General features: G+C 44.2%; 1 protein-coding gene across 2 annotated transcripts in view; it reads left to right on the forward strand.

The window, feature by feature from the left end:
* The window catches only part of GPHRB (golgi pH regulator B), an 85215-nt gene that overhangs the window by 55821 nt on the left and 16467 nt on the right, over window positions 1-12927 (forward strand). For both annotated transcript variants that reach the window (XM_089691918.1, XM_089691919.1), the window contains exons 13-14: window positions 1291-1380; window positions 8612-8677. In XM_089691918.1, coding sequence (XP_089548044.1) covers window positions 1291-1380; window positions 8612-8677 — 156 coding nt within the window. The remainder of the gene's footprint in view (window positions 1-1290; window positions 1381-8611; window positions 8678-12927) is intronic.

The following is a 12927-nucleotide window of genomic DNA, read 5'->3' on the forward strand; positions in this document are numbered from 1 at the left end:
AAAGTCCTGCAGAACGAATTAAATTCTTAAACCGAGGTATTACTGTATGTATTTTTTTTTTATTGTAGGCTGTAATTTTTAGGAATAACTCACTGAAATCTGTCCGAACAAGAGTCTAGTAAACATCCCGGGTAGGATAAAATTTGAAACACGAAATCATAAATTATAATATAATAAATAATCATAAAAAAATTATATAATAATAAATTTAATTCAATAATATAATCAAACCAAAAACACTGAAATTTGAAATATAGCGCCAAGTTCGCACATCACTGAGCAAAGTCGCAACATCGTTTTCAGTGTCTGATGATGAATTTCCCCCACGAATCATTATCACTCAATTCTGCAAGTGGTTCTGATTTACTATCGCTGTTCTCTAGCCGGTCTACCCATTTTGACCTAAAGGGACGCTTTTTGGACGCCGTGGACGTTTCTCAGTTTCCAGGCAGAAAGAACAGTAAAAATGCAGGCAGGGCGCAGGACAAAGCACTGAAATGGGTTGATACAGGAATGTTATACTATGTGATTTTATTGAATTTAGTGTTAGTATCCCCCCCCTCCCCCCTCCTTTTGCTGTATCTTATCTGTAGCCTTTTTTTTTTTTCATCCCTTTTAACATTCTGCTTAAACTTTGTGATTTGTATAGTACTGCCTGGACCTGAAGAAGGGGACATACCCCGAAAGCTTGTATTGTATGTTAGTGCAAATAAAAAAAGTATCACGGACAGTACTCAATTGTTTCTAGTGAATTTAGTGAATGTCACTTTTACAATTTTCAAAATTTCCGCCAGTTCAGTCCCCCGTACGTCCCGACGTAGCAGGGAATGGAACCCAGAAGACAGATGCCGGCATCGGCCGGAGGACATTACAGGGGACACTGCAGGAGGGACATCGTGGGAGCACAGGACAAGGTAAGTGCAGAAGAGATCCCGGAGCAACGCTGCAGGGTATTCCCGAGTGTAGCTCGGGGTTACCGCTTGTGGTGCTGAAACTTTACCCCGAGCTACACTCGGGAATACCTCCAGGGGGGTTAAATATGTTTTTCACCCCCCACTTTCCCCCCTGTCCAAACGTAAAACAGAATTTGACAGGGAGATTGCATGGGCCCCCTGGAGCATGGGGCGGGGTTGCCATTGCGACCCCTGATGCTACACCAATCGTTGGGGGAGTGGTAAAAATCACCCACCCCCCAAACTGCAAATGTAAACATGCCCCTCCTGTCCTGAGGCACTTCTGCTGTACATGAATGAAGTATGTATTTTCTCTCTGTTTTTTGTTCATGCCCAGGTGAAGTTCTGGTCCCAGCACATCTCCTTCATTCTGGTGGGAATCATCATTGTCACCTCAATCCGAGGACTGCTGATCACACTCACCAAGGTACATGACTCCCATAATGCATCTGAGAATATTGGGGGGAGTTGGTGAAATTTTCCATAGCCATTTATTTATTATTTCAGGTACTTGTGTAGCGCTGTCAATTTGTGCAGTATTTTACATATATATTGTACATTCACATCAGTCCCTAACCCTCAAGGGGTGTACAATCTAAGGTCCCTAACTCACATTCATACATACACATACTAGGAACAATTTAGACAGGAGCCAATTAACCTACCAGCAGGTCTTTGGAACGTGGAAGGAAATCGGAGTACCCAGAGGAAACCCACGCAGGCACAGGGAGAACATGCAAACTCCAGGCAGGTGGTGCCGTGGTTGGGATTCAAACCAACAACCCGAGTACTGCCAGGCGGAAGTGCTAACTATTTAGCCACTGTGCTGCCCATGTAAAGACAGGTAAATCTGTCGATCAACCCAAATTTTGGAGGTGATGTTGCTGTGTTGATTATACTTTATGTTATCAATACTTTAAAATAAACACGTTACTTTACCCATTCAGAGCAGAGTAACCGTGATAACTCGCAGACCATTCCACATTTTCACAGCTCTTAGGCTTGATTATTCTTTGAAAAGTGATCTCTGGTGGCTCACATTTCATAGTGCAGCTAACCAGCCCCCCAAAAACAGCCTGAGAAGAATGAAAGTGGAAATGGAGCTAGCATGAGTCCAGTAGGTTTTATTGTGGAAGACTACAAAAAATTCAACGCGTTTTGGGGGCTCAAAGCTCCACCTTCATCAGGGCTTAAAATGCCAGCAGTGAATAAAGAATATGTTACCCTATCATTTCATATTCCTGATATGTGCCTGCTGTACCATATACTTGTATGAAAAAGTATCCTGTTCTCTTTGCATCGCTTCCTTTATGTGAAATCCCTGGTGTTCCTGCCAGTCTCTCTGCTTTGCCCATTAAAACTGACCACACTAGGCATGAGAGCACAGCGTGTTCAGTTCTCTAGCTGTGTCTGCTTTCCTCCAGCGATTAGATCTGTGCTGACACACCCACTCCTCTCACAGTATTTCACTGGGAAGAACAATATGCTGCTGTTTCTCCTCCCCCAGCTCTCTAAACCCCATAACCAGCTGTGAGCAGAGGTCATGTGATTTCTTATAATAAAGGGAAAACAAGGTATTTATAATGTTTTTTTTATATCCAAATACAAATGTTTTGTCTTTCATTTCTATTTGCCCTCCAGAGGATTTCCCCCCCTTCCTGACCAGGCCATTTTTTTGTATTACGGCCCTGCATTACTTTTAACTGACAATTGCGCGGTCATGCAACACTGCACCCAAATTAAATTTATGTCCTTTTTTTCCCACAAATTGAGCTTTCTTTCGGTGGTATTTGATCGCCTGTGTATTTTATTGCGCTATAGAAAAAGAAGATCGACAATTTTGAGAAAAAAAACAGTATTTTTGCTATTAAACATGTCCAGTAAAAAAAATCAAAAAAATCAAATTGTGTCATAAATTTAGGCCAAAATATATTCTGCTCCGTGTCTTTGCTAAAAAAAATCCCAATACATGTAAATTAATTAGTTTACATGAAAGTTATAGCGTTTACAAATGGCGGTATAGATACTGGGATTTTTATTTTTACTAGTAATGATCTGCAACTTATAGCGGGACTGCGGCGGGCATTCTGACACTGGGGGGGAACTGACTAACTGCCACTGGCATCCCCAGTGACACCAATACAGTGATCAGTGCTAATAATAAGCTCTGACACTGTACTAATGGCACTGGGCAGGAAGGGGTTAACATCTGGGGCGATCAATGGGTTAACTGTGTGCTGTTTTAGAATGTGTGTTGTATGTATGTTTCACAGTAAGCACACTGCTTTGTATGGCTGTGCTATGCAGAGCCATACAAAGCAGTGTGCAGGAGCTGATAGGGGAGAGATCTGTATTGTTTATATACAGGTCTCTCCCCCATTGGGAATCCTCGAAGATCGCCAGGTTCTGGCGGGGGGTCACCGGCCGGGATCCAGTGATTGACAGCCGAGGCCACGAATGGCGGTGCGGGTATGGCGCGTGCTCGATCTGCACACACCCCCTACCCGGAGCTGCAAAATCACGTTTATATACATGCTATGCAGAGCCATGCAAAGCAGCTTGCAAGAGCAGACTGGGGAGAGAACTGTAATGTTTACAAACATTTCTCCCCCGTGTCGGAGATGCTTGGCAATCCCCGGGTGCCAGCGAGTTATCAGCGGCCGGGACCTGGTGATTGACAGCCGAGGGCAGGAATGGCTGCGCAGGTAGGGCTCCCGCCTCCTACCTGGAGCTGTATATATACGTGATTTTGCACACCCATGCTGTCCTGTAGCAATACTTCTGCTATAGGGTGGATGGGAAGCAGTTAAACTGAATGGATTGATTTACAAGGTGAGGGTTATACTGTATACTTTCAGGATTACACGGGACACAAATGTCTTTGTTAGTAATATCATATGTATTTCAGCGGGCAGCTCACTGGTGACCCGACACCGCAAAGATAAACATATTTTTACTCACAAAGAAATTTTTGTCCAGTTTTACCTAAATCTACTTGCCGACCAATCACTTACCTGGTACATCACTGGACGTCAAGTACCGGGATGATGCTTGCAGTTTCTCTTGTAATAGCAGTCCTAGCAGCTAACTAGCCACTAGCCATTACTATTACAAGCTGCAACAGGGGACTCCATCCCCCTTCCGCTGCCTTTCCCGGCTTTAACGGGATCTCCCATCTCACCGACTGATCATAGAGCCCAACAAAGGCTTTGTTCAGGTCTATGACATAGTAACCCGGAGGAAGCGATTACATGACATCACTTTTGGTTTACTCGGCTGCAAAAAGCACCATTTTAAAAAAGGAAAGCATTTAATTACATGCTTTTAAGGGCAGAGGAGGGATTTGGGGGTCTCATAGACCCCAGATTCCTCCATAAAGAGCACCTGTCACAGGCCTATTGCTGCCAAAGGGGATGTGTACATTCCTTGTGACAGCAATAAAAGTGATACAAAAAAATTTAAAGCAACAGTGTAAAAAAAAAAATATGAAAGTGTCCCTTTTTCCATGCGCAAAGGAGAACGCACGCTTCAGTCTCGCACGCACTCAAACAGCGATTGTCCCACACATGTGCGGTAGCGCCGCGAATATCAGATCATGGGCAGTGATTCTAGCACCAGACCTCCTCTGTAAATCTAAAGTGGTAACCTATAAAGGCTTTAAAAATGTCGTCTATGGATAGTAAAATGAATGTCGTTTGTTGCTGTTGCACAGGCGTGCGCAGTTTTATTTATTTATTTCAGGTGCTTATATAGCGCCATCAATTTACGAAGCACTTTACACACACACATATATATATATTACATTCACATCAGTTCCTAACCCTCAAGGGGCGTACAATCTAAGGTCCCTAACTCACATTCATACATACACATACTAGGGCCAATTTACGCAGCACTTTACATATATATTGTACATTCACATCAGTCCCTAACCCTCAAGGGGCGTACAATCTAAGGTCCCTAACTTACATTCATACATACACATACTAGGGACAATTTAGACAGGAGCCAATTCACCTACCAGCATGTCTTTGGAGGAAACTGGAGTACCTGGAGGAAACCCACGCAGGCACAGGGAGAACATGCAAACTCCGGGCAGCTGGTCACATGGTTGGGATCCGAACCAGCAACCCTAGTACTGCCTGGCGGAAGTGCAACCATTTAGCCACTGTGCTGCCCAAATCGTGTTCTCTATTTACTTGGCGTAACATCATCTTTTATATTTTACAAAAATATTGGGTTAAGCATTGTGTTTTTTTGCATTTCAATTTAAAAAAGTTTATTTTTTCCCCAAAAATTGCATTTGAAAAAATGCTGCGCAAATACCATGTGACATGAAAAAAATTGCAAAAGCCACCAATTTATTCTGCTTTAAAATAAATATATCATCTTTGAAATCTTGTTAGAAATTTTCTAGCAGAAAATACTAATTGTTACATATAAACAAAGTGAGAAAAGGCTTGATCTTCAAGTGGATATTCACTGCTGGCATTTTAAGCCCTGGTGAAGGGAGATTTGAGCCCCCAAAACGCGTTGGAATTTTTTCTGTTGTCTTCCACAATACAAGCCTTCTGGACTCCTAGTCCTGTGGTGCCTTCATCCTTTCTACTCCTTCAACTTGTCTCAGTGATGTCGCTGCTTCCTGAGGAGTTGATGTTGCATATGTTTACTGTAGGTAAGTGTCAGGTACACAACATACTTTATGGGGAACTGTAAACCTCATTATCTTTATCGCTGTCAGCATTGGAAAAGACCTGCGAAGGCCACCGATCTGAAAGACAGCGTTATCATTTATGGCTTGCGATAGACCGTCAGCTGGAGCTGACGTTTGTCACAGCTGCGCAGGCAGATACTCGGACTGATTGTGTATTATTCAGGCCATTCTTGGGTGGAATTTTGAATGAATTTTCTTTAGAAAATCGGAAATTTCATGCGTTTTGTAATCCGATGGCGCAACTATTGATTTTGAAATTTGATCAACCAAGCCTTCAATTTTACTTTTCTATTTGCTACAGAAAAGAATTTTCATGGCCGGGAGTCTTCTTTTCTTTCCAGGTCACAGGTCATGCTCATTTCGTTTTCGATTATATTTGTCGCATGATTCTGCCATCGTTAGTAGAAATTTGTTCGTCTTTCAAAAAATTTCCAACATGCCTGATCACTCAAATTCGATGGCCGCACAAAAATCAACTGATGCTGCGGCTTACTAATGGTGTGGAATTTGAAAGAAAATTTGATTTTCGAAGGAAAATTAATTTGGAATTCGACCCATGAATGGCCAGCATTAGACATTAGAGATCATATTGTGTAAACCCAGCTGGATTATATTTGTCGCATGATTCTCCCATTATTGAGTTGAAATTCGTTCATCTTGGGCGGCACAGTGGCTTAGTGGTTAGCACTTCCACCTGGCAGTACTAGGGTTGTTGGTTTGAATCCCAACCACGGCTCAAGCTGCCTGGAGTTTGCATGTTCTCCCTGTGCCTGCGTGGGTTTCCTCCGGGTACTCCGGTTTCCTCCTACACACCAAAGACATACTGGTAGGTTAATTGGCTCCTGTCTAAATTGTCCTTCGTATGTGTATGTATGAATGTAAGTTAGGGACCTTAGATTGTACCCCCCTTGAGGGTTAGGGACTGATGTGAATGTATAATATATATGTAAAGCGCTGCGTAAAATTGACGGCGCTATATAAGTACCTGAAATAAATAAATAAATCTTTCAAAAAATTTCCAACATGCCCGATCATATTGTGTAAGCCCAGCTGGAAATATTAACCTCTTCACGGGGGCGTAGACGCCGAGCGGCAGCACATTTTTTTTTTTTAATGGTTGAACTGGATGGACTTTTGTCTTTTTTCAGCCAGACTAACTATGTAACTGTGTTTGTTATTTAGAAAAAAAATTATTAAGCCTTTACAATCACTTTAAACTTACCTTTCCAGCAGTGCCTCAGCAGCGCCGGCATCTTCTTCTCTATGAAACAGCGAGCAGGAAAGCTGTTGTTGCAGAAGAGATATGCAATGTCTCTTCTGCAATGCAATGCCCCTACCTGCCTGTTCGCTGTCTTCTCCAGCGCTGCAAACTGAGTTGCACATGCATAGCTCAGCTTACAGTGCTTTGGCCTCTTCATTGGCCAGTGTGGAATGACATCACTCCTACGCATGTGCAGGAAGCCATCATCCCAGCATTCAGAGACCAGCCTGGCACTGTAAGCAGCATGTGCAACTCCATTTGCAGCGCTGGAGAAGACAGAGAGCAGGCAGGTAGGGGCATTGCATTGCAGAAGAGACATTGCATACAGTATATCTAATGCAACAACAGCCTTCCTGCTCTCTGTTTCTTAGAGCGAAACTTCTGTTCCACTTTAACCAGTCCGGACACTTTCACCCCCTTCCTGTCCAGGCCAATTTTCAGCTTTCAGCGCTATCACACTTTGAATGACAATTGCGCGGTCATGCAACACTGTACCCATATGAATATTTTAGCATTTTTTTGAGACAGATAAAGCTTTATTTTTGTGGTATTTATTCACCGCTGGGATTTTTATTTTATTTTTGCTATGCAAATTAAAATGTCCAAAAATTTTTGAAAAAAAGTGTTTTCTTATAAGATTTTGCAAATAAATAGTATTTCATCATAAATCTTGGCCAAAATGTATTCCGTTATATTTTTAGTAAAAAAAAAAAAATTCCAAATTAGTTTATAACCAAAAATTATAATTTTAGAACTTTTTTTTTACATTTTTTTATATTATTTTTTTTTTTTTTACATCCTGTCACCCTAGCAGTACAGTGTCACCATGGTGGGGGTGATGATTTTTTTTTTTTTTTTTTTTTACACTGATTGCTTTTAAAGGCACCCATAAAGGCTGTAAAAGCAATCATTTCTCCTTCTCATTGAGAACTACTGAGTGAGCTGTGATTAGTCACAGCTTGCCACATGGTACAAGGCTGTTGTGAATGGCCCTGTACCATGTGACCTCTGTGATCATTCACAGATTTCACACGTAGTAAGCAATGATGTCAGAAGTGACATCTTGCTTACTATTCTTCATGTGACCACTCATTGGCCAATCGGTAATCACATGATCAGGACCTTGCACAGAGGTCCCGTCCGACGATCGGTATTCCACTGTGTCCGGAGGACACAGCGGGCACCGGATCGCGGTGCTGTGCGCTCCCAGGGAGCGCGCACAAGAAGGGTGCGGGGAGGCCGTTTATATACAATGGCCGGACGGGAGGTGGGTAAAGATGCAGGCTGTGGAATGTCATACACTGCTTACTGAGATACTGACTTGGGGAAATCATGCAGCCAGTGAAGTCTACCAAATATGAATGTATGTCTTGCATGGTTATTCGGGATCAGTGACCCACATAGTGAAGTGAGGATCGGCATGACATTCCCAGAGTCTGTACAAGCAGGTCAGCAGTGGCAGATTTTATATTTATATCCTCACTGATTCACTTGAAAAGGTCCTTTGGAATAATCCCGAGAATGAAGAAGGCAGAACACATATGTAACAGGTAAGTGATAGGAAAAGCTGATCTCTTATGTTAGAGCTTTCTATTTGTCCTCGTCCCCCCTGTACAGAGACCCAGGTGACCCCATTTTTTTTCTACACACTGTAAGACTCACAGGCGTTTGTTCTCTTCACAGTTCTTCTACGCTATCTCCAGCAGTAAGTCGTCCAATGTAATCGTCCTGCTTCTGGCTCAGATTATGGTGAGTAGTCCGAGTGTGTGCCGTCTGTTGGCCATGTGGTGGCACTGAATGTTTTGAGAAAATCTAAGAACCCATTCACACCTGAGTGCTGCTTTAGGCTCAGTTCACACTAGCTTTGTCAGCAGGCGTCAGACAGGCCTTAAAAACGCTTCCCAAACACCTATGAAAATTCTGCAGTGCTGTTCACACTGAAGCATTAGCAATGTATTGCGTTGCGGCAAAACGGACGCCTCCTGTCCAGTCAGGAGGAGTTGAAGACTCCCATTCAAGTCTATGGTGCCACTCCGCAGGCAGGTTGCGAGGCGTTTGGGGAGCGTTAAGACCATTTAACTTCATTATAGGTGTTTGTGGTGCGGTTTTAACGCTTGGCAAATGCCTATCAACTGCCTCAAAACCGCGTATGGGGCGCTTGAGGAGCGTTAGAAACGCTTCACAAACGCCTGTCTAACGCCTGCCAAACACTATAGGGGCATTTGGCAAGAGTTAGAAATAAAGTCAAGTGTGAACGAGCTCTTACAGCAAGTGCGGTAAATGTGTTACATTAGGAAGCCCATTCATTTTTGAAGGGTCACTATTCACCAAAGATGAGGTATGTCACATTTTACTGAACACAGCACACTTCAGTGCACACAGTGCAGTGGATAAGGGGGGACCACCAATCCTCCTGTACGGGGCCCATGCCAGCAGGGGGCGCCCAGGCAGATGGGTGAATCGGATGTGGGCAGAGAGGGTGATGGGTGCGGCAGTGGAGTTATTACTGGAACCGATCCCCTGTATGGCTCTCTCTGCATCCAAAGAACAGAGGTATGCCGCTCAGGTAAACAATCCAGATCGATCCACAACAGTTGGAGGCTCTGGCCGCCATCACACACGATGCAATAGGAAGAAGGGTCTGCCGCACACCGGAGGATAGATGAATATAGTGTGTATTTATTGATCCATAGGACACACAGAACACCAGGACATGAATACAGGACTTGTTAACGCGTTTCACACGATCTCATGCTTAATCATAACAAAGAAAACAACAAAAGTGCTGTCTAATGTAGGACATAGAAGGGTCAAAAAATGTCCTTTTAAAAAAAAAAAAAATGAAAAATCGGCCGTTCAATAGGCCAACGTTGCCACCAATGGTAAAAAAAATCAGCCGATTTTCGTCCCGTCTACGGCCGGCATTTAATTACTTCTGTCCCTTGCAGAGAGCTCCACTATTATATTTGACATTAAAAAGTCTTGCGGTTGCAATATTGTATCTATTTGGATCCATTTCGGATACAGATGTTTTTATTTGGATACAAATAGATACATTGTTGCAACCGCAATACTTTTTCATGTCAAATATAATAGCGGACTGGAATTCCTCCTCCTCCTCTTCCTCCTCCTTTTTTGTCGGTAAAAAGATCGGCCGATTTGCCGCGAACATCGACTGATTTTTTTCCAACTTTACCGATAAAAAAAAATGTGCCAAAATGCAGAAAAACGGCCGACCAAGTAACCCATTAATGGTGCGAAAATCGGCCGATTTTCGACCCATCTATGGCCTGCCTTATATAGGTATAAGTTAATAAAGAACACCTGTCCTAATCAGCACTCCTGAATCCTGAGGATGGCTCTCTCTGCTGCAGCTGGAAGTTGGCTTTTCCTCCTTTCCCTCCCGCTGGCTTTTACCATACAGGGGCTCTGGTTTCAGTAATAGCCACCATCCCCCCCACACACACACTCCCAAAACCCTCTCTCTGCCCCATATGTGTCCCTCTGCTGCCCAGGCCTCCCTGTGTGCCTCCACCCCTGACGTGCTGCCAGCTTCCCTCCTCTGCTTACCACTAGCGGCTGCAAGCACACATAAGGATCCTTCAGGATGGAGAGTGGGGAGAGGGTCCAGTAAATATGTCACATTTACCAGCCCCTTCCTTTCCCGAATGAACACAATGGGTGATTGGTACTGATCACTTACTGTGTTCATTCATAACTGAAGCATAGTATGCTGTGTTTTTTGGGGGGGAGGGGGGCCCTGTCAGATTGGCTGCATGGGGCCCCGTGGTTTCTAACAGCAGCCCTGAGTGCACAGATCGCTCACATCCATGTTCAGTGGTGCGTCACAATGCGTGTGCACTGTAGTGCTCTGTGTTAGTGTGTTGGGGTTGCTATTCAAAAGGGTGGCAACACCTTGCGCTGCAGTTCACACATAAATGGGCAGAAAAATCGGGGCTAGATCTAGCCTATCTGATTGAGAGGTGCAGTAAGGGGGGGTCAGGGGGCATGAATGTCAATACTGTGTGTGAATCACTGACAGTGTCGCACAGTGTGACAGATGCATGGAAGCAGTATTCCCTGTTCACTCAGCACACTTCTGTAAGACAAGTCACAAGCAGGAAGTGATGAATGACAGGTAGTGCTGGAGTGAACAGGGAATGCAATTATATATTATTTTGTTAGTAGATTAGGTTGATAAAACAGAACTTGTCCCCCTTATATCAGGTGTCCTTATCAGAGGTCTCCCCTCACATCAGGAGTTCTGATCAGATTCTCCCTTTACATCAGGTGTCCCCATCAGAGGTCCCCCCTTTACATCAGGGGATCCCCATCAGAGTGCCCCTTACATCAATTACCCCAATAAGAGTGTCCACTTACATAAGGTGTCCCCATCAGAGTGTCCCCTTACATAAACTAGGGAAAATGTCACCAGCACACCGAGGATCACCAAGATCAGTCCAAAAGTTTTGATAAATGATCACATAGTTACAGCAAGGCAACGTTTCGCAGGACCCCTTCATCAGGCATGTGACAAATTGTGATAGAAACTGGGGAATTATTTAAGAAAACCATCCACCAATCAGAGTAAAGTAAAATGAGCCTGGCTGCGCCCCATGATGTCATGTTCCCTCCAAAAATGCATTCAAATCCATGTAATCAGAAACATTATAAACTGCGAAAATAAATAAACCATAAAACAGTAATCAGATGTGCATAAACAGCATTCCCGAGGATATAAACATTGTGGTCACATGTGTATCATAGTACTCCATGGATTGTAATAAAGTGTCAGCTGAAAGCACTTACTTATACACACAGCCATTTTTTTAATGCAAGAACCTGTGCGTTTGGATTATACACTTCCCTTACATAAACTGTCCTCATCAGTGTGCCCCCTTACATCAACTGTCCTCATCAGTGTGCCCCTTTGCCTCAACTGTACTCATCAGAGTGCCCCTTTGCCTCAACTGTACTCATCAGAGTGCCCCCTTGCATCAACTGTCCTCATCAGTGTGCCCCCTTACATCAACTGTCCTCATCAGTGTGCCCCTTGCATCAACTGTCCTCATCAGAGTGCCCCCTTACATCAACTGTCCTCATCAGTGTGCCCCTTGCATCAACTGTCCTCATCAGAGTGCCCCCTTGCATCAACTGTCCCCATCAGTGTGCCCCCTTGCATCAACTGTCCCCATCAGTGTGCCCCCTTACATCAACTGTCCACATTAGAGTGCCCCCTTACACCAACTGTCCCCAGCAGAGTGCCGCTCTTACATCAATTGCCCCCATCAGAGGGCCCCCCTTACATCAGTTGTCCCCATCAGAGCGCCCCCTTATATTAACTGTGCCCACCAGAAGCCCCACTTACATAATTGCTCCCATCAGAGGCCCCCTTAAATTAATTGCCCCCATCAGAGTGCTCCATTCCATCCAATGTCCCCATCAGAATGCCCCCTTTACATAATTGCCCCATCAGATAATTGCCCCATCATAGGCTCCCTTAAAGTAATTGCCCCCATCAGAGTGCCCCGTTCCATCAAATGTCCCCATCAGAGTGCCCCCTTACATCAGTTACCCCCATCAAAAGCCCCCCTTACATAATGCCCCCATCAGTGGCCCCCCTTAAATGAATTGCCCCCATCAGAGGCCCCCTTAAATTAAGTGCCCCCATCAGAGTGCTGCGTTCCGTCAAATGTCCCCATCAGGCTGGCTTATGGATCAGTGGATGCGCTCTCAGACTCCCGGCGATGTGCAGCCCACCCCAGCACCCCTAGATCTTGGCCTGAGTAAGATGCCCATTGTACATTGCGCAGGTGTGACCGGGCCCAAGCGGGCTGTTTCAAACTTCTGCTTGTGTGAAATGTGCATATATACAGTACATATTCATGCATCACGATACCTTAAAGTAGAATTTCAGCTGTCATTGGAGTTTAAACAGTTCACTTGGGCCACAACAAACGTTTTGCATTACATTAAAAGAGACACCTGACTACGCATCT

This window comes from Staurois parvus, unplaced genomic scaffold (assembly GCF_062004578.1).
Source record: "Staurois parvus isolate SC_StPar_1 unplaced genomic scaffold, SC_StPar_1.0 ptg000574l, whole genome shotgun sequence".
Lineage (NCBI taxonomy): Eukaryota > Metazoa > Chordata > Amphibia > Anura > Ranidae > Staurois > Staurois parvus.